General features: G+C 40.5%; 1 protein-coding gene across 4 annotated transcripts; it reads left to right on the top strand.

Annotated features, from left to right (window-relative positions):
• Positions 1-26060, top strand: LOC105478013 (gem nuclear organelle associated protein 2). 4 transcript variants are annotated; one of them, XM_011734979.2, is made up of 10 exons: positions 4-241; positions 596-680; positions 4058-4147; positions 4587-4646; positions 8407-8520; positions 10998-11042; positions 14240-14308; positions 17893-18003; positions 19536-19594; positions 22603-26060. In XM_011734979.2, exons 1-10 carry the CDS (start codon positions 105-107, stop codon positions 22640-22642), a joined length of 810 nt encoding a protein of 269 aa, XP_011733281.1. In that variant the 5' UTR covers positions 4-104; the 3' UTR covers positions 22643-26060. The 4 variants fall into 4 exon arrangements, with proteins under 4 accessions (XP_011733284.1, XP_011733282.1, XP_011733285.1 ...); XM_011734982.3 differs by lacking the exon at positions 19536-19594 and having other exon boundaries at positions 1-241; XM_011734980.3 differs by lacking the exon at positions 10998-11042 and having other exon boundaries at positions 2-241.

Here is a 26060-nt window from a genome sequence, read left to right as displayed (position 1 = left end):
AACTGCCGCTTGCTCAGCTCCGCGCCTAAGGTGTCTACTTGTGCGCCTGCGCTGTGACCTAGAATGGGCGCAAGCGCTGAGCGGAACTGGCTGGTTTGAAAACCATGGCGTGGGTACCAGCGGAGTCCGCAGTGGAAGAGTTGATGCCTCGGCTATTGCCGGTAGAGCCCTGCGACTTGACGGAAGGTTTCGATCCCTCGGTACCCCCGAGGACGCCTCAGGAATACCTGAGGCGGGTCCAGTGAGTGATTTGGCCCTGGGCGGGTGGGCTGGTCTTCTGCGCTGCCCCTGGGTACAGCCCCCGGTGCTCTATTCCCGTTCCAGTCTCTTGCGAGTTCGGGTCTATTCAGGATTCTGGATTACATCCTAACGTGGGCGAGTTTCTGTTGAACGTGATTGCACGTATCAAGATGTGTGCTCTTAGATTTGTTTTCGATCCAGATAATTTCAGAAATATATTGTTTAGTTCCTCAATTGGAAGTCTGAATTTTTTTTCTAATTTCACAGTGAACTGTGGAAGTGGATCGCTCGTTTTACTACACCTGAGCAAAGCACAATAGAAATTTAATTTCTCGCGTTTATTACTTATTTGTAGGATCGAAGCAGCTCAATGTCCAGATGTTGTGGTAGCTCAAATTGACCCAAAGAAGTTGAAAAGGAAGCAAAGTGTGAATATTTCTGTGAGTTTTATTAACCGTCTGGAGCTTACCCCCAATCCCCCAATTAAAAGACTAACGCTCCCTATAGTATCCGACAGTATCAATTATGATGTAAGATTTGACTACTCGCTGCAAAGTTAGACATTCGCTTGTACTTTTTCCTCCAGAAACACAATTGGCATTTACTGCCTCTAAAGAGGCTTTCTGTAACTCTAGCCTTTGTGGAGGCTTGCCCATCTTACTTCAGGGACATTATCCAGTCCTTTCAAAGGAGTCTTTAAATGGGTTACTTATGGTATCTTTTTTCTTTTTGCTTGTTTGTTTGTTTATAGAGAGTGAGTCTCTGTTGCCAGCAGGTCTGGAACTCCTGGCCTCAAGGGATCCTCCCGCCTCTGCCACCCAAAGCATTGGGATCACAGGCATGAGCCACCTCGCCTGACCCCTTTATTTTTAAAGAACCTTTTTCCAGTTATTGGATTGGTGTTTAATCTTAGTTTAATATAATTTAATCTGAATTTGACTAAATTTCACTTTTTTTAATAGAAACCCAGATGTCTTACACTTTTTTTTTTTTTTTTTTTTTTTTTGAGACAGAGTTTCACTCTTGTTGCCCAGGCTGCAATGCAGTGGTGCGATCTCGGCTCACTGCAACCTCTGCCTTCCGGTTTCAAGCGATTACCCTGCCTCAGCCTCCTGAGTAACTGGGATTACAGGCGCTCGCCACCACACCCGGCTAATTTTTGCATTTTTAGTAGAGACGGGGTTTCACCGTGTTGGTCAGTCTGGTCTCGAACTCGTGACCTCGTGATTCGCCCACCTCTGCCTCCCAAACTGCTGGGATTACAGGTGTGAGCCACCATACCCGGCCTTACTTTTATAGCTATGTGCACACTCTGGACATTTTCATTTATCCAGCACATCTTTAATTAAGCAGAGTACAGTGCCGGGCCCTGGGAATACAACAGAGGATAAGACAAAAACGGTTCTTACCCTTGTAGAGTTTACATACTCTCCTGAGGAAGACAGAGAGTAAACAAGCGAACAAATAATTACATATTGTGATTATTGCTATGAAGAAAATAAGCATATATAATAATCAATACATGACAGAACTACTGTAGATAGAGGAATCATAAAAGGACTCTCTTTTTCCCTTTTTTTTTTTTTTTGAGTCTCGATTTTTCGCCTAGGCTGGAGTACAGTGGCACGATCTCAGTTCATCACAACCTCCGCCTCCCAGGTTCAAGAGCTTCTCCTGCCTCAGCCTCCTAAGTAGCTGGGATTACAGGTGTGTGCCACCACACCCGGCTAATTTTTGTATTTTTAGTAGAGACGTGGTTTTACCATGTTGGCCAGGCTGGTCTCGAACTCCTGACCTGAAGTGATCTGCCTGCCTCCACCTCCTAAAGTGCTGGGATTACAGGTGTGAGCCACCACACCTGGCCAGCAAAGGTCTCTCTAAGGAGGTGCTATTTAACCTAAGCTCAAAGTAGAGTGGCATTTTATTTTATTTATTTATTTTTTCTTTGAGACAGAGTCTCTGAGTCTCACTCTGTCGCCCAGGCTGGAGTGCAGTGGTGCAATCTCAGCTCACTGCAACCTCCGCCTCCTGGGTTCACACCATTCTCCTGCCTCAGCCTCCCAAGTAGCTGGAACTACAGGTGCCTGGGAGAGTGGCATTTTAACTAGTTGATAGTAATTTCCTTTTCATGTTCAAAGTAGTTGTTCTAACTGATATTTGTAATCAGGCAATTTTAATTCAGACACTATAATTTTTCTTATAATTCCTCTTCAGGATTTTTTAGTTGATGGACATTTAATGGAACAGAATGTCTTAATATACCTAATTTGATGGATTGATTGATTGATTGAGACAAGGTCTCGCTTTGTTGCATAGGCCAGAGTACAGTGCCATGATCATAGCTCACTGCAGCCTCGAGCTCGTGGGCTCAAGCCATCCTCCCACCTCAGTCTCCCCAGTAGCTGAGACGACAGGCATGTGCCACAGTGCCCAGCTAATTGTATTTTTTGTAGAGACGGGGTCTTGATATGTTGCTCAGGCTATACGTGCTGTTTTAGAAAATAGAAGTATGGTTGGGCACAGTGGCTCACGCCTGTAATCCCAGCACTTTGGGAGGCTAAGGCAGGCGGATCACATGAGTTCGGGAGTTCAGGACCAGCCTGATCAACATGGAGAAACCCCGTCTCTACTAAAAATACAAAATTAGCCAGGTGTGGTGGCACACGCCTGTAATCCCAGCTACTCGAGAGGCTGAGGCAGGAGAATTGCTTGAACCCGGGAGACAGAGATTGCAGTGAGCCGAGATGGCGCCATTGCGCTCCAGCCTGGGCAACAAGAGCAAAACTCCGTCTCAAAAAAAGAAAACAGAAGTAGGCAATTTAAAGTTAAATGTCTTTAAGTACATTTTGCCGATACCAAAGTTCTTATTTTTTATTTTATTGATATATAATAATCATACATAATTTCATGCTTTATGTGGGCAAAATAATAATAATTGTACATATTTATGGAGTACATGTGATATTTTGAAACATGCATACAATGTATAATAATCAGAGTAATTAGGATATCTATCACCTCATTTATCATTTCTTTGTTTTGGGAACATTCAAATCTTCTAGCTGTTTTGAAATATACAATAAATTACTGTTAACTGTAGTCACTCTACTGTGCTGTTGAACATGAGAACTCATTCATTCTCTCTAACTGTATTTCATACCAGAATTCTTTATTTGGGGTATATCTCTCTTTTTGTTTCTGTTTTGCTATTCTAGAAAGGCAGGTAGGACTAGATATATCCTCCAGGCTCCTGTCATTTAGATTTTATAGACACTCCAACTATAAACCTTTCCAGATTTCTCTGATTAAGGTGACTTAAGACTCTTTCTCTAATGTTTTTAACTGGAATATAAATAGTAAAGTGAAATGCCTACTTTTTTACATCTGCAAAAAGTAGTTTATTTTCTTGTATAATCTTTTTTTTTTTTTTTTTTTGAGACGGAGTCTCACTCAGTCGCCCAGGCTGGAGTGCAGTGGCACCATCTTGGCTCACTGCAAGCGCCACCTCCTGGGTTCACGCCATTCTCCTGAGTAGCTGGGACTACAGGCGCCCACCACTATGCCCGGCTAATTTTTTTGTATTTTCAGTAGAGACAGGGTTTCACTGTGTTAACCAGGATGGTCTTGATCTCCTGACCTTGTGATCCGCCTGTCTCGGCCTCCCAAAGTGCTGGGATTACAGGCGTGAGCCACCATGCCCGGCCTTTGTATAATCTTTATTATATACTTTATCTTGGTTTTATTTTGCTTTGCAGAGGCATCAGATTCTAGTTTTGACACTACTGTTGATCCTAATATTTGTGAACTTGATCTCTAGCTTTCAGGATGCCAACCCGCCCCTGAAGGTTATTCCCCAACACTTCAATGGCAACAGCAACAAGTGGCACAGTTTTCAACTGTTCGACAGGTAAGTGTCATATTTAATCTGATTAAGCCCCTGTTGGATTTATTTCTGTTCTTAGACTGTAGCTGGAAAAATAAAATTTATGATCCTAAAGTATACAGAATATTCATGAATTAATTACTAAATTATTATTATAATCATTAGACATACAGTTTGAAATATTTTCTAAGTTTTGTTTATTTTTATTTATCTATTTATTTCAGTAGTTTTGGGGAACAGGTGGTTTTTGGTTTCATGGATAAGTTCTTTAGTGGTGATTTCTGAGATTTTGGTGCACTCGTCACCCAAGCAGTGTACTCTGTACCTAATATGTGGTTTTTTATATCTCACCCCTCCCACCTTTCCCATTTTCCAAGTTTTAGATGGTTACAATTTTGTGCAGAAACTGATTTCAGTTATCCATTTTTTGAGGAGTACCGTCTAATGTCTTTTCTTCCTTTAGAATGTGAACAAACATAGAAGTCACTGGAAATCACAACAGTTGGATAGTAATGTGACCATGGTATGTAAGTTTCTCAGTTTTAAGTTGTACGATGCATACCTGATTGAAAGGATCTATATTTACTTCCAGTCTTTAAAGATTCACTTGCCTAGTCAGTTATTTTCATTCTCTTCAATATACCATTAATAGTAACAATTCCATTACGTTAGTAACCTGGAAAGTATGATTTTCATGACAATTTTTTTTTTTTTTTTTGAGACAGGGTCTTGCTCTATCTCTCAGGCTGGAGTGCAGTTGCACAATCATGACTCACTGCAGCCTAGACCTCCTGGGCTCAAGTGATCCTCCCACCTCAGCCTTCCAAGTAGGTTGAACTTAAGGCGCGTACCACCGTGCCCAGCTGATTTTTTAAATTTTTTATAGAGACAAGGTCTCCCTGTGTTACCCAGGCTGGTCTCTTGCTCCTGAGCTCAAGTGATCCTCCTGCCCTAGCCTCCCCGAGGGCTGGATTACAGGCATGAGCTACTGTACCCAGCCTTTCATGTCAATTTTAATTCATAATATCTTGGGGGAATTTGGATAGGTGACTGTTAAGCTTCCACAAGTTTTTAAGGATTCTTCTAGACATTTACTTTCTAGGAAATAAATACATTTTCAATATTTACAAAAAAATTGAATAAAGACTTAATGTATTTTCCTGATGAGGTGATGGTGGCATGCAGTAAACTCACGTTTGCAGAATTTGTGAATAAATGGATTCTGCTTCTGCTTAATGTGATGAGTCTGCATCACAATTCCAGTGACACATAAGTGAAACTTGTCATGTATATTGTCATGCATATGTCCTTCATTTTATCAGTTTAGATATAATTTTAAGCTCTTTAGTAGATATATCAGGACTACCAAATGAAAAAAGGAGTTGGAAGGATGATACATTGTCTGAGGACAGTAGTTTTTAACCTTTTAGGGGATTTCATATTCCTTCATAGAATCTAATGAAAGCTATTTATGTTCAGAGGGAAAAAAAATGCACCTGTGCACAAAATTTTAGTTTCAGGTAGTTCATAGATTTTAGATTTTAGAAGCTTCCTTTAGGCGGTGCTTCCTGATATCTTTTACATGGTGACACATTAGAATAAATGACTGCTTGCATATTCTTCCTGAAACTAGCCGAAAGCTGAGAGATTCAGTATATGGCATCTCTGTATGCTTCTGCATACCATTTGGAAGCTCTGCTCCAGCAAAAGCGTGAAGGGAAGTAACTTATCATTTGCCAAAGGTCACTTAACTCGCAAAAGGTATAGCTAGTTCTTCTATCAAAGAAGCATGGGCACATAAACACACAAAAGGTATGCTTAGGGTTCAAACCCAAGTTGATCTGTCTCTAAAGCCTGTGTGCCTTTGACTAGGCAATGGTGCCTTCCTAGTACCAAGGATGTATGTATGTAGTTGGGACAGGGCTAGGTAGGTAAATATATTTTTTTCTCACTTAGTGGAAGGGCTTTTGGGTACATGTCCACTATCTAAAAAAGAAGCCACATCAGTAACATGACTTGATAAAATTTTGTCAAAAATGGAAATGACCTAACATAATTGCTTCAGTAAACTATGGTCCGTCAGAACAGTGGAATATTAAAGTACACTCTGAGCCAGGCACAGTGGTTCATGCCTGTAATCCCAGCACTTTGAGAGGCTGAGGCAGGCAGATCACCTGAGCTCAGGAGTTCAAGACCAGCCTGGGCAACATGGCAAAACCCTGTCTCTATTTAAATTATTTAAAAAATAAAGTACACTCTGATGGCAACTGTGTGAAAACATAAACATTTGTTTATTAATTGATATAAGTAAGCATGTACTATATTTAATAATTAGGATATTGAGTACTAACTGAAACAGAAACAGTTTCTGACCTGATGGAATGATAGGAAAAAGTAGATACCTTATTCCAAGACAAGACAATAGGGTTTAACTTTGTAGTGGTCTCATGTTCATCATGAGGTTTTATTTTATTTTATTTTATTTTTTATTTTATTTATTTTTTTGAGATGGAGTTTTGCTCTCATTGCCCAGTCTGGAGTGCTATGGCACAATCTTGGCTCACTGCAACTTCTGCCTCTCGAGTTCAAGCAGTTCTCCTGCCTCAGCCTCCCAAGTAGCTGGGATTACAGGCACCTGCCACTACACCCAGCTAATTTTTCTATTTTTAGGAGAGATGGGGTTTCACCAGATTGCCAGGCTAGTCTCGAACTCCTGACCTCAGATGATTCATCCTAAGGATTTAATGAAAGCTACTTATCCCTGGGTGGGGATAATACACCTATGCAGAGTAATGTGCAAGGTGATATGTACAAATAAAAGTTGTTTTGTTAAGAAGGTTATATTGAGCTGAATGCTTCTCCCAACTAGTCCTGAATTTTCTGTCTGGCAGCATGAGTAGATCTGTTTCTTCTTTGATTGGACAGCCCTTCAGATACGTGAAATATGTAATCACATCTCTTTACATGGGATAAACATCCTTCATTCTATTAAGCATTCTTGGTGCATTTTTCCTCCATACTTATTGCTGTCTTTATCATCCTCTTTTGGACACACCCTTGTCTGTCAGTGTCCATTAAAGTCTTGTCCAAACTAAACACATCTTGGCTGGGCACTGTTGCTCACACTTGTAATCCCAGCACTTTGGGAAGTCAAAGCAGAAGAATTGCTTGAGGCCGGGAGTTTGAGACCAGTCTGGGCAACATAGTGAGACAACTATCTCTACAAAAAAAAATTAAAAATTATCAGGCATGGTGGCGCGTGCCTGTAGTCCCAGCTACTCAAGAGGCTGAGGTGGCAGAATTGTTTGAGCCCAGGAGATTCAGGCTGCAATGAACTGTAATCACACTTCTGCACTCCAACTTGGGCGACATAGCAAGACCCTGTCTCAAAAAATGTAATAATAAGAAAAAGCAACATATCCCACATATTTTGTAGCCACTTAGGCACTATGTTTGTCAGGGCTGCCATAACAGACTAGGTTGTTTAAACCACAGAAATGTATTTATTTTCTCACAGTCTTGAAGGCTGAAAGTCCAAGAACAAGGTGGCAGCAAGGTTGGTCTCTCTTTTTTTTTTTTTTTTTTGAGGCAGAGTTTCGCTCTTGTTGCCCAGGCTAGAGTGCAATGACACAATCTCGGCTCACTGCAGCCTCCGCCTCTCGGGTTCAAACGATTCTCCTGCCTCAGCCTCTGGGTAGCTGGGATTACAGGTGTGTGCCACCACATCCGGCTAATTTTTTTGTGTGTATTTTTAGTAGAGGTGGGGTTTCGCCATGTTGGCCAGACTGGTCTTGAACTCCTGACTTCATGTGATCCGCCTGCCTCAGCCTCCCAAAGTGCTGGGATTACAGGCATGAACCACCACACCCGGCCTCATTTTGGTCTCTTCTGAGGCTTTTCTCCTTGGCTTGCATAGGGCCACTTTCACCATGTCTTCTCACGTGGTCTTTCCTCTATGTGTGGGAGTCCCTGGTGTCTCTTTGTGAGTCCAAATTTCCTCTTAAAAGGACACTAGTAAGATTGGATTAGGGCTCACCCTAATGGCCTCAATTTAAATTAATCACTTCTTTAAAGGCCCTATCTCCAAATACAGTCACATTCTGAGGTACTGGAGTTTAGGGTTTTAACATACAAATTTTGGGGACAGAGATTCTCCCCATAACTGGCACCCTATCTTTGGGTTGAGGTAATGGGAATATGGAAGGCCTTAACTTTTTTTTTTTTACTGTTCAGTGTAAAAATTAATACACAGGAATAAATCAGTTTTCTTTTTTTTCTTTTAGCCAAAATCTGAAGATGAAGAAGGCTGGAAGAAATTTTGTCTGGGTGAAAAGTTATGTGCTGACGGGGCTGTTGGACCAGCCACAAATGAAAGTCCTGGAATAGATTATGTACAAGTAAGGGCTGTGTGGATAAACAGAACAAAAAGCGTTTTAATTTTGGTGCATCACTTAATATAAGGGGTCAGCAAACTCTACCCTGGGCCAAGTCCAGTTCATGGCCTTTTTTTATATCCATGAGCTAAAGATTGTTTTTAGGTTTTTAAAGAGTTGTAAAAAAGAAACAAATAATATGTGGCTGAGACTTTATGTGGCCTGCAAAGCCTAAAATATTTGCTGTCTAACTCTTGATAGAAAATGTTTGGCAACCCAGACTTAGTTTATTAGCTCTTCAACCTAACAAAGCAGCTTAGTTTCTGAAACAGTTTACTGTGACTTTTTTTAGGTTGGCTTCATATCCCTTATGTTTGACTTGGTAATCATTTTATGAGTTGGATAAGATTCAGGGTGTTTTAAAATGACGAGGCATCAGGCAAACAGTGTTATGAGTAGCCAGGGAAAAAATGGAAATTGACACAATTAGGTGCTTTAAAATGCATAATCACATAATATCATTTCATGGGCCTGTAAAAAAGTAAATAATATATTCTAAAGATGAAATTTTAAGGATATCTTTAAATTCATGTGGCTGTAGTCATAAGTTATGTCGCCAACTCATTGTCCTTCAGGATTTACCTGCCCCCAAGTTTGCAGGTGTTCCTTTAAAATCCAGTGTATGCCTCTGCATTAGCGCTTACTCCCTATAGCATGTCGTTCTCTTCGGTTCAACAGGTATTTATTATTTGCTATATGGTGCCACATTGTGTTTTTCCCATTTAAAACTAATTTTTCCCAAAAATGTAAAGAGCCCCAAGAATCAATAAAAAGACCAAGAATCACCCCTCCCCTGCCCAAGAAAAAACAGCCAAAGGATATAGATACCTCACAGAAAGGAAATAAAATTATTCTTATATGACAAGATGCCAAAAATCACTTGTAATAGAAGTATAACATAACTATGCCAAGGTGCTATTTTTCAGGTAACATATTGGCAATGAAAGTTTGATACACCATATTGACAAGAGCTGGGAAAACAAGCACTCTTAGACATGGTACAGTAGTGTAAATAGACTCAAATCTTAGGGAAGTTAATTTGATACACTTTCTATGTAACCAATTGATCTTTTGGATGATATCCTTAATATATGCTACATTTCAAAAATAGTTTATATATATATATATATATATATATATATATTTTTTTTTTTTTTTTTTTTGAGACAGGGTCTTCTGTCATCCAGGCTGGAGTACAGTAGTGCAGTCATGACTCATTACAGCTTCAACCTTCTGGGCTCAAGCAATCGTCCCACATCAGCCTTCCACGTAGCAGGGGCAGCACGCACCCACCACCACACCCAGCTAATATTTAAATTTTTTGTAGCAATAAATTTTTTAATTTTTTAAGATAAAAATTTTTAATTTTTTAAAAAAAATTTTTGTAGAGAGAAGTTTTCGCCATGTTGACAGGTTGGCCTGGAACTCCTGGGCTTAGGTAATCCTCCTGCTGGGATTACAGGCATGAGCCACCATGGCTGGCCAAAAATGGTTTTTAATTTAATAAGGAAATAAAACTTATTTAGCTTATTTTCAGAGAATACATACTAATAAAATACACCGTGTTTAAAAAAACCCTTAAGAAAGTAAGCGTTTAATGTATATCCTCTTAAGTTTCTCACAAATCAGTGGTATTTTAATAATTAGGAATCACAGCCTCAGACTCCAAAGTAGACTTTTAAAAATTGAATCAAATTAGGTTTGAAAAATGTCATTCTAATTCAAATGTCCTTAATTCTTGAAAATGTTAGCTTTAGCTGAAGATTTTGAAATGGTGTGTACAACATATTAATGTCATCAATATGTTACAGTTTTATTGAATATACTTAATAAGTTAGTTTTTTCAAGTACTATCATTTAACAAAATTTTAGTCTTTAACATTTTAGTTACTAAATCATACTTTATTTAAAAATTTACATATTCAGGCCAGGTGAGGTGGCTCATGCCTGTAATCACAGCACTTTGGGAGGCCCTGGCAGTTAGATCACTTGAGCTCAGGAGTTCCAGACAAACCTGGGCAACATGGCAAAACGTCATCTCTACCAAAAATACAAAAAAATTAGGTGGGCATGGTTACATGCACCTGTGGCCCTAGCTACTAGTGAGGCTGAGGTGGGAGCATCACTTGAGCCCAGGAAGCGGAGGTTGCAGTGAGCCAAGATCGCGCCACCACACTCCAGTCTGGGTGACAGAGTGAGACCTCATGTTAAAAAAAAAAAAATTACATATTCAAATTTTAAGACATTATTTTCTTCCACATTACCAACATAGTAGTTTCCGGAATGGCTTACTGTAATGGACAACGAAAGAATTTTCTTTTATTTGTTCTTTGTTTCTAAACAACAGTGTGGCAAGAAATTTACCAGTTTGGGGGAAAAAAAAAAAGAAGCTTTTCTTTATAATACCATTTAGTAAATTTCAGTCTCATTTTTTCTTTCAGATTGGTTTTCCTCCCTTGCTTAGTATTGTTAGCAGAATGAATCAGGTAAAATTAATAATAAAGATATATGCATTATTTCATTTGCATTGTGTGTGAAAATATTTGAATTATTAATACATTTACTGAATTCTTATAGTATGCAAGACTTTGTCCTAAGCTCTGTAATGGTTCTTATTTAATCCTTACTACAACCCTCTATGGGGAGTTGTTGATATCTACTTTTTATAGATGAGGAAACTGCATTTGAGGTTAAGTAACTTGCAGGTGGTTTTTCAGCAAGTAAATGGCAGTACTGGGATTCAGTGCCAGGTAGATCTAACTCCAGAGCTCATGCTCTGTCTTAATCATGGTGCTAGAGTATTAATTTCTGTAGATTTCAGTTATAAATCTTAGATTCTGGGATTTGAATTAAATACAAGGTCCCTGACTTACAATGGTTCAGTTTAGGATTTTTTTTTTTTCTCCACCATGCCTGGCTAATTTTTGTATTTTTAGTAGAGACAGGGTTTTACCATGTTGGCCACGTTGGTCTCGAACTCCTGGCCTCAAGTGATCCGCCCACCTTGGCCTCCCAAAGCGCTGGGATTACAGGCATGAGCCACCATGCCCAGCCAATTTAGGAATTTTCAACTTTACAATGTGTTTATCAGCACATAACCCCATTGCAAGTTCAGGGGCATCTGTACTAAGGTTAGATTGCTATTTCTAGTTCTAGATGTCCTGTACATTCTATTAAGATTGAAATATGGGCTGGGCCCAGTGGCTCACTCCTGTAATCCCAGCACTTTGTGGGGCTGAGGTGGGTAGATCATGAGGTCAGGAGTTTGAGACCAGACTGGCCAACATAGTGAAACCCTGTCTCTACTAAAAATACAAAAATTAGCTGGGCGTGGAGGCGCACACCTGTAATCCCAGCTACTCGGGAGGCTGAGGCAGGAGAATCGCTTGAACCTGGGAGGTGGAGGTTGCAGTGAGCCAAGATCGCGCCATTGCACTCCAGCCTGGGCAACAGGACGAGACTCTCAAAAAAAAAAAAAAAAAGACTGAAATACATAATTTCTTGGACCAAAAGGGGAGAATTATGGAGTTTGGTTCTTTAGTGTTTTAGGAGCAAGGACTCTATTACTCATTTTAAAAGCAAATAAAAATTTAATTTTATCTTCACATAGCATTGGGTACCTTTGGAAGCCTTTTTTTTTTTTTTTTTTTTTTTTGGCAGGGTCTCATTCTGTTGCCCATGCTGGAGTACAGTGGTGTGATCTTAGCTCACTGCAGTCTTGTACTCTGGGGGTCAGGCAATCCTCCCACCTCAGCCTCCTGGTAGCTGGGACCACAGGCATGTGCTACCATGCCTGGCTAATTTTGTTTGTTTATTTTTGGTAGAGACAGGTCTCACTGTGTTGCCCAGGCTGGTCTGGAACTCCTGAGCTCAAGCTATCCCCATACCTCAGCCTCCCAAAGTGCTGGGAATACAGGTGTGAACCACTGGGCCCAGCCTGTTGGCCATATTTTTTTTGTGGGCTATATTCTATTGGAAATAATACACAGGTTGACAGTTTTACTTAATCATTTGCATTAAGATATTGTAGCAGTCATACTAAAGTCCATCAGTGTCATTTTTGTATAAACCAGAGAATATTTTCAAGAGTTTGATAAATCCATCTGTATAGTTTAAAAACATCTTTCTCCAGCTAATTTTTTCTTCAGATGCGTACTTTGATTTAATTTGGATTTGGAAATAAACTAATAGTTTGTTTTTTTTGAGACGGAGTCTCTCTCTGTCGCCAGGCTGGAGTGCAGTGGCACGATCTCGGCTCACTGCAACCTCCACCTCCCGGGTTCAAGCAATTCCCCTGCCTCAACCTCCCTAGTAGCTAGGACTACAGGTGCACACCACATGCCCAGCTATTTTTTGAATTTTAGTAGAGACAGGGTTTTACCATGTTGGCCAGGATGGTCTCGATTTCCTGACCTCGTGATCCACCTGCCTCGGCCTCCAAAAGTGCTGGTATTACAGGCGTGAGCCACCACGCCTGGCCAACTGATGGTATTTTTATAGATACATCTTTTTTTTGAGACAGAGTGTCGCTCTTTTGCCCAGGCTGGAGTGAAGTGGCGGGATCTCAGCTCACTGCAACCTCCACCTCCTGGGTTCAAGCAGTTCTCCTGTTTCAGCCTGCCGAGTAGCTGGGATTACAGATGCCTGCCACCATGGCTGGCTAATTTTTGTATTTTTAGTAGAGATGGGGTTTTGCCATGTTGGCTAGGCTGGTCTCAAACTCCTCGCCTCAGGTGTGCCATTGTAACAGGCCTTTTTTTTTTTTTTTTTTTTTTGAGACAGAGTCTCACTCTGTTACCCAGGCTGGAGCGCAGTGGCACAGCCTCGGCTCACTGCAACCTCCGCCTCCCGGGTTCAAGGGATTCCCCGGCCTCAGCCTCGCGAGTAGCTCGGACTACATTCACTCACCACCACGCCCGGCTAATTGTTGTATTTTTAGTAGAGACAGGGTTTCATCATGTTGGCCAGGCTGGTCTCAAACTGACCTCAAGTGATCCACCTGCCTCGGCCTCCCAAAGTGCTGAGATTACTGGCATGAGCCACTGAGCCTGGCCACAAATACATTTTTTTTTTTAACCTTGTGAAGTCTTTCAAGTAGTTACAAACTAAATTATTAATAGTTACAAACTAAATCCTGGGATTTAAACCAAGGTGTTAGTTGATATTTGAAAGTGTGAAAATATTTGTTTTAAAAGCCTCACTGGAGCCAGGTGCTGTGGCTCACACCTGTGATCCCAGCACTTTGGGAGGCTGAGGCAGGCGGATCACCTGAGGTCGGGAGTTCCAGACCAGTCTGACCAACATGGAGAAACCCTGTCTCTACTAAAAATACAAAAATTAGCCAGACATGGTGGCGCACGCATGTAATCCTAGCTACTCAGGAGGCTCAGGCAGGAGAATTGCTTGAACCCAGGAGGTGGAGATTGCAGTGAGCCAAGATCGCGCCACTACACTCCAGCCTGGGCAACAGAGGGAGACTCCATCTCAAAAAAAAATAAAGCCTCATGGGATAAGCCATCTAATCAAACTAATTAGAGTCAAAAGAATTAGCTTTCTTTGAAAATTTAAAGAATGAGGCCATTTTTAACATCGGAGTTGCTTTCTAAAGAAACTTAATGAAACTCATGTTCAATTTGTGTTTTATTATTAATACAACTCTTCTCCACCCCCTCCTTTTTTTTAGGCAACAGTAACTAGTGTCTTGGAATATCTGAGTAATTGGTTTGGAGAAAGAGACTTTACTCCGGAATTGGTAGTATTGCATGTTTTTCTTTTCATAATGTAGGCAAAAATTAGATGTTTTGGGTCAACTATGAGCCACATATACAGTGGTGCTACCATAGGATTATAATATCGTATTTTTACTGCACTTTTTTTTTTTTTTTGAGACAAGGTCTCGCTCTGTTACCCAGAGTGCAGTATTGCGATCATAGCTCACTGCAACCTTGATCTCCCCAGCTCAAGCAATCCTCCTGCCTCAACCTCCTGAGTAGCTGGTACTACAGGTGCACACAGCCACGCCCAGCTTTTTTTTTTTTTTTAAACTAGAGACAAGCTCTCACTATGTTGCCCAGGCTGGTCTTGAACTTAGTCCAAATGATCCTCCTCGGCCTCCCAAAATGCTGGGAATTACAGGCATGAGCCACCATGCGTGGCCTTTTGTGTTTTTTAAATAGAGATGAGGTCTCACTATGTTCCCCAGGCTGATCTCAAACTCCTAGGCTCAAGTGTTCCTCCCATCTTGGCCTCCCAAACTGTTTGGATTACAAGTATGAGCCACTGAACCCGGCTCCTTTCCAGTGTTTAAATATGTTTAGATGTGGCCAGGCACAGTGGCTCATGCCTGTAATCCCAACTACTAGGGAGGCTGAGGCAGGAGAATCACCTAAGGCCAGGGAGGTTGAGGCTGCAGTGAGCTATGATTGTGCCACTGCACTCTAGCCTGAGTGACAGAGTGACACCCTATCTTAAAAAATATATGGTTTTTTTGGATGCACAAATGTTTACCATTATGTTACAGTTGCCTACAGTATTCAGTACAGTAATGTGCTATATAAGTTTGTAGCCTAGGCGCAATTGGCTATGCAATATAGTCTAGTTGTATAGTAGACTATACCATCTAGGTTTGTGTAAGTACACTCTGTGATGTTAATCCAGGGACAAAAATCACCTAACAACACATTTCTCCGAATATATCCCTCTTCATTAAGTGACGCATGACTATACTTATATATGAGATATGATGCTACAGTATTTATTTATTTTTTATTTATTTGTTTGTTTTGAGATGGAATCTCCCTCTGTCGCCCAGGCTGGAGTACATTGGCGCGATCTTGGCTCACTGCAGCCTCTGCCTCCTGGTTTCAAGCAATTCTCCTGCCTCAGCCTTCCAAGTAGCTGGGATTACAGGTGCCTGCCACTATACCCGGCTAATTTTTGTATTTTTGTAGAGACAGGCTTTCTCCATGTTGGCCAGACTGGTCTTGAACTCGTGACCTCAGGTGATCTGCCCATCTCCACCTCTCAAAGTGCTGGGAGTACAGGCGTGAGCCACTGTGCCCAGCCAATGTTAACATTTATATATGTGTGTGTGTGTGTGTGTGTGTGTGTGTATATATATATATGTATAATCTGAACTATGCTTGTTTGTAGTCAAACACTAGAATGTAAATCAATATACTACTTCCTTCATTGAGAAAGTCTTACTTTGAGAAAAAGTCAATGAAAGAGTTGATATATATCCTGGTACAAGGTACAAACTCCTTATCTTGTTGCAGACAAGTGTAGAGAATATTTAATATCCGAATGCTAGCTTTACATAGTAAATGTATCCCTTAAAATTTGAGTCAAGTTGAAACATATAATTTTTTTTTTATAGAAAAAGAATTCCACAATTTGTAAAAGAAACCTGGATTTGAATCTTCTTGTGTAAGAAAGTCTTAACTATTGATTTGGGTTTGCCCGAGGAAACCATCTTAGTGTGTTGTATAAATTGCTATTTAAATTTTGTCCTAATATTTTTTAGGTTTCCCCAAAGTGATATGTTGCTCAGAATAAATGAAGTTGTATATAGTACTGGTGGAAATACAAATTTGGTATAACCTTTCCAGGATACAATCCGGTGATCATATCTGAAAAACCTTGATGAATATACATACCCTTTGTCACCATTTTACTTGCAATACTTAATAAACTTTCCCCATGTTGTTAAATGAGATTAAACAAGGAGATGTTATTAAATACTCTCAACCAGACACTTAACATTCCCTTGTTAATCCCATTTAACTACATGGGATGGCTGAGTGGGGTGGCTCACTCCTTCAATTCCAGCACTTAGGGAGGCTGAGGCAGGTGGATCACTTGAGGTCAGGAGTTTGACACCAGCCTGGCCAACATGGTGAAACCCCCATCTCTACTAAAAATACAAAAATTAGCTGGGCATGGTGGCAGTCACCTGTTGTCCCAGCTACGCAGGAGGCTGAGGCAGGGGGATTCCTTGAACCTGGGAGGCATAGGTTACAGTGAGCCGAGATGGCACCACTGCACTCCAGCCTGGGTGGCAGAGTGAGACTCCATCTCAAAAAAAAAAAAAAAGACAAAAACAACATGGTAAACATTTTATTATGTATTATAAATAAAAAAGATGGCTACAAGATGATATTACAACTGATGACACTGTATTGAAAACAGTTGTACAGCCGGGCACAGTGGCTCACGCCTGTAATCCTACCACTTTGGGAGGCTGAGGCAAGCGGATCACTTGAGGTCAGGAGTTCGAGACCAGCCTGAACAACACGGTGAAACCTCATCTCTATTAAAAATACAAAATTAGCCGGGTGTGGTGGTGCATGCCTGTAATTCCAGGTACTTGGGATGCTGAGACAGGACCCAGGAGACGGAGGTTGCAGTGAGCCGAGATCACACCATTGCACTCCAGCCTGGGCAACAAGAGCGAAACTCCGGCCGGGCGCGGTGGCTCAAGCCTGTAATCCCAGCACTTTGGGAGGCTGAGGCGGGCGGATCACAAGGTCAGGAGATCGAGACCACAGTGAAACCCCGTCTCTACTAAAAATACAAAAAATTAGCCGGGCGCGGTGGCGGGCGCCTGTAGTCCCAGCTACTCAGGAGGCTGAGGCAGGAGAATGGCGGGAACCCGGGAGGCGGAGCTTGCAGTGAGCCGAGATCAAGAAAGTCATACATACAAATAGGAAAAACAAGAACATTTTAAAAGTGAGTCAAAGTTTTATCCGGAATGTTGGGATTGCAGGTTTGTTTTTTCTTGTCCTTGTGGTATTCTTCACAGTTTTTCTGCATCAAATATGTGTTCATTTTGTAACTGAAAACCCCATTTTAAAAGGGAGTGAGGATACATTCAGCCTGTAATAGTATTTATAGAAGTGTCAAAAGATTATTTCATCTGTGGTATAGTTTGTATGTCCCCAGAGGACAAAATTATACAATTATAAAATGATTTATATATCTGTCCATACAGAACAAAGAAAAAAATCTTAATTTTTTTCAAGTATTTATATTCATCTTAATGTAGTTTTCTGCTTACAAATGAGAACTTCCTGTCATAAGGAATATCTGAAACAAACTCTTTGGAGATCAGGGAATATTTTGAGGTATCCAGTGTCCTGTGTCTGTAATTATAGGATACAAGAGATAACACCTGGCTCTCCAAATGAGGCTTTGTTATCTATACCCAAATATAATATAGTTAAATGTTCTATGAATTTATTCATAGCAGATAATCAGGCATAACATTGGACATTTAAAAAATAAACTTCTGGTTCAGTATTTGTCTAAATGTTACTTTTTTGAATTTTTTTTTAGGGCAGATGGCTTTATGCTTTATTGGCTTGTCTTGAAAAACCTTTATTACCTGAGGCTCATTCACTGATTCGGCAGCTTGCAAGAAGGTGCTCCGAAGTGAGGCTCTTAGTGGTAAGTTGCAACTTACTGTTTAAAATTAAAAGCACCCACCAATTTATATGGTGGTAAAGAAGGAGTTCAGTGAAATAAGAAAACACATGGAATATTTTATTGGTTGCAATTAGATTTGTAAAGCCCAAAATAATAGTAGCTTAAATAATATGGAAATGTTTTCTGACATAAAGAAAGTCTGGGCTGGGTGTGGTGGCTCATACCTGTAGTCCCAGCACTTTGGGAGGCTGAGGTGGGTGGATCACCTGAGGTCAGGAGTTTGAGACCAACCTGGCCAACATGGTGAAACCCCATCTCTACTAAAAATACAAAATTTAGCCGGGCGTGGTGGTGGGTGCTTGTCATCCTAGCTACTCAGGAGGTTGAGGCAGGAGAATTGTTTGAACCCAGGAGGCGGAGGTTGCAGTGAGCTGAGATCGCACCACTGCACTCCAGCCTGGATAACAGAGTGAGACTCTGTCTCCAAAAAAAAAGTAGGTAAAAAAATTAGATTTTTACTAAGATGGCAGTAACCTAGCCTTTGAGTTTTGTCATATGTGGCTTTCATCCTCATGCTTATCTCATGATCCAAGATGGCTGCTGTAGCTTCAGCCATTTTTTTTTTTTTTTTGAGATGGAGTCTCGCTCTGTCACCGAGGCTGGAGTACAATGGTGCGGTCTCAGCTCACTGCAACCTCCACTTCCCAGGTTCAAGCGATTCTCCTGCCTCAGCCCCTGGAGTAGCTGAGATTACAGGCGCCCACCACCATGCCTGGCTAATTTTTGTATTTTCAGTAGAGACATGGTTTCACCATGTTGGCCAGGCTGGTCTCGAACTGCTGACCTCAGGTGATCTACCCATGTCAGCCTCCCAAAGTGCTGGGATTACAGGCATGAGCTATCACGCCTGGCATATATATATTCAGTAATGAATACATATAAGAACAATAAGAATCCTGTGTCTTGACTATACAGTGATGAATATATATACATTATATATACACATATATATTCTATATATCCTCACATATATTGTATGCATTACATAGAAACAAGAATCCTGTGTCTTGACTGCAGTGATGAATATATATATTCATAGATGTATTATTTTAATATATATTTATTATATATGAATATATATTCACTATAGTTAAGGCACAATATATTAATAATGTATTACATATTAATATATGATACATATATGAATATATATATATATTCATCACTGTACAGTTAAGACATAGGATTCTTATTGTTCCTCTAGTAGGAACCAGGGAAAAATTTCCCCCAAGTTATCCCCCTTAGATTCCTCAACTTTTTTTTTTTTTTTCCCTATTCAGAATCTTGATTTAAAAGATAGTCTTAGATGTTTCTCAAGGAATCATTAACTCCACAGTTTTCTCCTTTTTCTTTGAGGGCTCCTGTTTCCACATGATGATTACTGTCATATAATAAAGTTTTCATGTTTCATGTTTTACATCTTCATAGGAAATTTATTTCAAAAATAATAGGAACAGACAATATTTAAATTTTTCTTTTTTTTTTTTTTTTAGGATAGCAAAGATGATGAGAGGGTTCCTGCTTTGAATTTATTAATCTGCTTGGTTAGCAGGTATAGTTAATCCTTGGCTTCTTTGTTATTTGTATATCAGTGAGGTCAGTGAGGGTAGGATGTATTTATTACATTTGTTTTTTGTTTGTTTGTTTTTATTGAGACCGGGTCTCCCTCTGTTGCTATAGTTAGGGTGCAGTGGCACAATCACAGCTCACTACAGCTTTAACTTCCTGGGCTCCAGCAATCCTCCCACCTCAGCCTCCTGAGTAGCTAGGACCACAATCAAGCACTACCACACCCAGCTAATTAAAAAAATTGTTTGTAGAGACAGGGTCTCACTATGTTGCCCAGGCTGGTCTCAAAACTCCTGGGCTCAAGCGATCTTCACACCTAAACCTCCCAAAGTGCTGGGATTACAGGCGTAAAGCCACTGCACTCAGCCTGCATTTTTTTTTAATTGCCTGTGTCCTGTGTTCATTTTCAGTTGTGACGTATTTTTATTTAGTATCTGTTTGATTTCATTTCTTACATAGAAATTCTTCTTGGAATTTATTTGAAAACTTTTTTTGTTGTTTTGTTTTGAGACAGAGTCTCACTCTTTTGCCCAGCCTGGAGTGCAATCGCACCATCTCAGCTCACTACAACCTTCACCTCCCAGGTTCAAGCGATTCTCCCACCTCAGCCCCCCAAGTAGCTGGGATTACAGGCACCCACCACCATGCCCGGTTAATTTTTGTATTTTTGTGGAGATGGGGTTTCACCATATTGGCCAGGCAATAAAACACACACATATTTATTTTAGGTCTCCTCCTGGACATATTTTTGTTCCATAGATCAGTGTTTTTATTCCAATGCCAGTACCTTTTTAAAGCTTTATAATATACTTAAATATCGGGAAGGCAAGTAATCTTGTTTCCATATTTTCACATATTCAATATCTAGTTTCTTGATCTACAATAATTATGCTGCTGATGATAATTAATATTTACTGAGCAATTTGTGCCAAGCATTTTTCTTATTGAGGAACCCATTTAATCCTCCTGAGGTGGGTACTGTTACCAGCTTACAGATGAGGAAACCATGGCAGAGACAGGTTAAATAACATTACTACCGTCACAAAGCTAGCAAGTGTTAGAGTTAGGATCCAAACCCAGGCAACTTTGACTCCGGAGCTAAGCTTTTAACTATGCTGATCACAAATGAAGCTAATACCTGCCTCATCTGTTGGTAGCAGCAGTTAAATGGGATGATATAACATTGCCCTAGTTACTTTATGTGTAGTATCTCTACTCTTTACAACAGCTCAGAGTTGTGTTTTTTTGTTGTTTTTGTTTTAATAAATTTTTTCCTTTCAGCTCTGTTGGATTTGATTTTTTTGCTTTTACAGATAATGACACAGATTCAGAAAGGTTAAGTAATTGGTGGCTCAGCAAACCAGTAATTAATGAAACCTGAGACAAGTATAGTTTCTGACTATCTCAATTGAGATTTTACAGTACTATGCAATTATGAAAGCAAAAACATTCAAGTGTATTTTTTGCCCTCAAAAAGTTAGATAAAAATGGAAAAACTTCTAGACTACAAAAGGTTCTGAAGGTAACACTTTACAAAAGAGGACATAAAGATTTGAAAGTTTAGGGAAAAAAGGACCGGGCATGGTGGCTCATGCCTGTAATCCCACCACTTTGGGAGGCTGAGGCTGGTGGATCATCTGAGGTCAGGAGTTCAAGACTAGCCTGGCCAACATGGTGAAACCCTGTCTCTACTAAAAATAAAAAATTAGCCGGGCCTGGTGGTGCATGCCTATAATCCCAGCTACTCAAGATGCTGAGGCAGGAGAATCACTTGAACCTGGGAGGCAGAGGTTGCAGTGAGCCGAGATCATGCCATTGCACTCCAGCCTGGGCAACAAGAATGAAACTCCATCTCAAAAAAAAAGAAAAAAAAAAAAAAAGAAAGATCACACCTGTAATCCCAGTGCTTTGGGAGGTCAAGGTGGGAGGACTGCTTGAGTCCGGGGGTTCAAGAATGTAGTGAGCCATGACAGAAGTTGATTAGTGATTTTCCTTTTTATTTAATCTTGTAATTACATAAAATAGTTACCTTGCCAAAGTTAAAATTGTAATTCAGGGTACATTTGGAGTATTTTAGCATCCATCTTTATCCTCATTATCCTCTTCTTTCTCCTCTAGTTAACCATTTTATTACTAATTTTTGTTTTATCTTTTCATTCATTGTTTCTTTTTAAAAGTATAAGTAGGCCAGGTGTGGTGGCTCATGCCTGTAATCCCAGCACTTTGAGAGACTGAGGCTGGAGAATTGTTTGAGCCCAGGAGTTCAAGACCAGTCTGGGCAGTGAGCCAGGATCATGCCACTGCAGTCCGGCCTGAGTGACAGAGTAAGACCTTGTCTCAAAAAAAAAAGGCCGGGCGCGGTGGCTCAAGCCTGTAATCCCAGCACTTTGGGAGGCCGAGACGGGCGGATCACGAGGTCAGGAGATCGAGACCATCCTGGCTAACACGGTGAAACCCCGTCTCTGCTAAAAAATACAAAAAACTAGCCGGGCGCGGTGGCGGGCGCCTGTAGTCCCAACTACTCGGGAGGCTGAGGCAGGAGAATGGCGTGAACCCGGGAGGCGGAGCTTGCAGTGAGCTGAGATCCGGCCACTGCACTCCAGCCTGGGCGGCAGAGCCAGACTCTATCTCAAAAAAAAAAAAAAAAGGAAAAGAAAAATATAAACAAACATGTATATTTGCAATCCTACACATACTCACATAAGGTAGGTAGCATCCAGAACAATGTGTTCTGTACTTCGTTTTTTTCACTTAATAAATCCTGGAAATCATACTTTAGCAGTATAAATATTTTCCTCATACTTTAGCAGTATATTTCCCTTGTTTCCCTTTTTATGGCTTCATAATTTTCCACTGTGTAAACATACCATAGCTTATTTAACCAGTCTCTTATTGATGGACGTTTGGGTTGCTTGTGGTCTTTTGCCTGTTAAAAATAGTGCTACAGTTAATATCTTTATACACAAATTGTTTTTGTTTTTTTTTTACTAGGTATTTTGACCAACGTGATTTAGCTGATGAGCCATCTTGATGTAGCTGATCTCTCAGGGATAGAAGATATTTCTCATGAAGGCAGCCTAACTCTGAGGAAAGCAGTGCCAATTCAAGTACAGATTGCAATACATCTTCAACACTATGTGAAGGGTTCACATCTTAACCTATGCAATTCAGATTGATACTCAGAATATAGGTTGTATTGATTTGAATATCTGAAATATCAATGGAAAATCCCACTCAATTTTTGATAAACAGTTTGAACAGTTTTCTGTAATCAAGCAGCTTGCATAGAAATTGTATGATGAAATTTTACATAGGTTCTTGGTGCTGTTTTGTTCTTTTTTTGTTTTTTGTTGTTTTGTTATTTCTTTATATACATAGAAAATTTTATTGAAAATATGTTTTGGTTACTAAAATTTTATTTGAGTCCTAACAAAAGACAATGGATGGCCTTAGCATCAGAATTAAAATAATCTGGATTAAATGGCAAATGTGTTCATAGTCAGCAATAAAATTAATCAAACAGTACTTTTTTTTTTTTTTTGAGACGGAGTCTCACTCTGTCACCCAGGCTGGAGTGCAGTGGCAGGATCTCAGCTCCCTGCAACCTCTGCCTCCCAGGTTCAAGTGATTAGTGATTCTCCTGCCCCAGGCTCCTGAGTAGCTGAGTCTACGGGCACCCGCCACCACACCTGGCTAAGTTTTGTGTAGAAACAGGGTTTCACCATGTTGACCAGGCTGCTCTCAAACTCCTGACCTCAGGTGATCCGCCCGCCTCAGCCTCCCAAAGTGCTGGGATTATAGGCATGAGCCACCATGCCTGGCCTCAATACTTTTATTTTTAAATGCTTTATTGCACAAACAGAACTTTATCTAACAAATCATTTTCAAAAATACTCTAACAGGTCAACTGTTTTAATTTGTTTATATCACTTATAATTTATCTATTTCTGTATCAGGTAGGAATGTTTTCTGCTTTAAGTAACACAAAAGATCCAAGTGGCAATGGTTCTTCAAATAGGGGTTTATTTTTCTCGGATAACAAGAAGTCTAAAGGAGCTGGCCACTGGCATTGGTTTAGTGACTCAGTGATATCAAGGTCTCAGATTCCTTTAGCCTTTCCGTCATGGAAATAAGATGGCCATTGCAGTTCAAGCCAATGTGACTGCTGTATTGAAGACAAAAAGAAGGGGAAGCAGGGCCTTCCACATCTGATCCTTTCCTCATAAATGTAAAACCTTTTCTAGAACTTTAGATCAGACTTGTGTTCATCTACTAGCCGTAAATGTACAACATGATCACCCCTTGTTCCCAGGAAAGTGGGAAAATGAAATTGTAAGCCTTTCCAATCTCACTAATGGAAGGTGGGAAAGCAAAATGGGGATTGGGAATTACCATGGATGAGACAACCAACAGTTTTGCCACTAGTTATAATTAGAACAGAAGTCATTTTATATTTGAATCTTTTCTGTAATGTCTTCATAAAGCTCACTTTATTATTATTTTTGTTTGTTTTTGAGACGAGTCTCACTCTGTCACCCAGGCTGGAGTGCAGTGATGCAATCTCGGCTCACTGCAACCTCTGCCTCCTGGATTCAAGTGATTCCCCCGCCTCAGCCTCATGAGTAGCTGGGACTACAGGCATGCACCACCACACCCAGCTAAATTTTTTGTGTTTTTAGTAGAGACAGGGTTTCACCATGTTGGTCAGGCTGGTCTCAGACTCCTGACCTCAAATGATCCGCCCACCTTTGCCTCCCAAAGTGTTGGGATTACAAGCATGAGCCACTGTGCGCGGCCCATAAAGCTCACTATAAAATTGCAGTCCTAAGTACTTAAAAATTTTCTCATTGTTGGATATCTCATTTTATTTTCAGTGCTAACCTAATATAAAAAAATACTACACTGATATCTTCATGTACGCAACTTTTTCTTTTTTCAAACTTTTTTTCTTTAATCAAAAGTTCCCAAAAGTAGACAAGCCATAAGAGTCTATCAGTTAATACTGCATTTGAAAACTTGGCTAAACTGAGGTTTCTAAAATTGTTTTTGTTTCTCATATAATTCTGGTGTGAGAAGTTCAGGATGGTGCAGCAGCTTTACAATGTCTTAAATATTCTGGGCTCCATCCAGATTTCTCTTTCATCATTTTAGTATGCAGTTTTCATCTTTTCAGTTATGAAGTATGGTTTCTTTATTTCTTGCCTCACATCTACACTCCAGGGAGGGAAATGGCACCACCCCTTCTTGTTGTTTGTATCTGGGGAGCACAGCATTTTAAGAAACCCTCAACTTAATATCTCATTGGCCAGAATTATGACATATGACCAGCCCTAATTGTAAAGAATGCTGGAAGATGTACCTGGACACATTGCTACTCCTAACAAAAGTGGGGTTCTGTTTTAAAAGGGGAGAGTAGATATTGGGTAGGCAGGCAGCAGTCTACTATAAAGGGTTTAGATTACCAACCTGTACCACAGCTAGCTGTGTTATAGCCTCACATTTTTTGCTGATATGATGCTTGGGGTAGGGTTTGGGGAGTGAGTTGGGGATTGCTTTAATAGAAGTTAAGTGTCAACTGTTTTAATTTACATTTCTCTCATAACGTGGCTGGGCATACACTTGGGCATTCTACTTATAGAGAATAAAATTACTGAGAACTAGATAACATTAAGAAAAAGGTGGCTGGGTGCGGTGGCTCAGACCTGTAATCCCAGCACTTTGGGAGGCCAAGGCGGGTGGATCACGAGGTCAGGAGTTCAAGACCAGCCTGGCCAACATGGTGAAACCCTGTCTCTACTAAAAATACAGTTAGCTGGGCGTGGTGGTGCGTGCCTGTAATCCTAGCCATTCAGGAGGCTGAGGCAGGAGAATTGCTTGAACCTGGGAAGTGGAGGTTGCAGTGAGCCGAGATTGCGCCACTGTACTCCAGCCTGGATGACAGAGCAAGAGTCTATCTCAGAAAAAAAAAAAAGGCAATTTTGCATGTGCAATAGACAAGAGGTGTAAAAAATTTTGGCCGAGGGTGGTGGCTCATGCCTGTAATCCCAGCACTTTGGGAGGCTGGGGCGGATGGATCACCTGAGGTCAGAAGTTCAAGACTAGCTTGGACATTTCAAAACATGGTGAAACCCCATTTCTACTAAAAATACAAAAAAATTAGCCAGGCATGGTGGCAGACGCCTGTAATCCCAGCTACTCAGAAGGCTGAGGCAGAATCACTTGAACCCGGGAGGCAGAGGTGGCGGTGAGCCAAGATCACACCACTGCACTCTAGCCTGGCAACAGAGCAAGACTCCCATCTCAAAAAAAAAAAATTAATCACACCTCTACTAGCAAGCTGGAGGATCTCTAATAGTTAACCAAGAAACCATTCTTATAATGACTTACCTTGCATAAAGCCATTTTTCAGGAGGGTAGAGACAAATAGAAATAAACATTTTATTCATTTA

This window comes from Macaca nemestrina, chromosome 7 (genome assembly GCF_043159975.1).
Source record: "Macaca nemestrina isolate mMacNem1 chromosome 7, mMacNem.hap1, whole genome shotgun sequence".
Classification (NCBI taxonomy): domain Eukaryota; kingdom Metazoa; phylum Chordata; class Mammalia; order Primates; family Cercopithecidae; genus Macaca; species Macaca nemestrina.
Note: the sequence above shows the minus strand (reverse complement) of the source record. Positions and strands in the feature narration are given on the sequence as shown.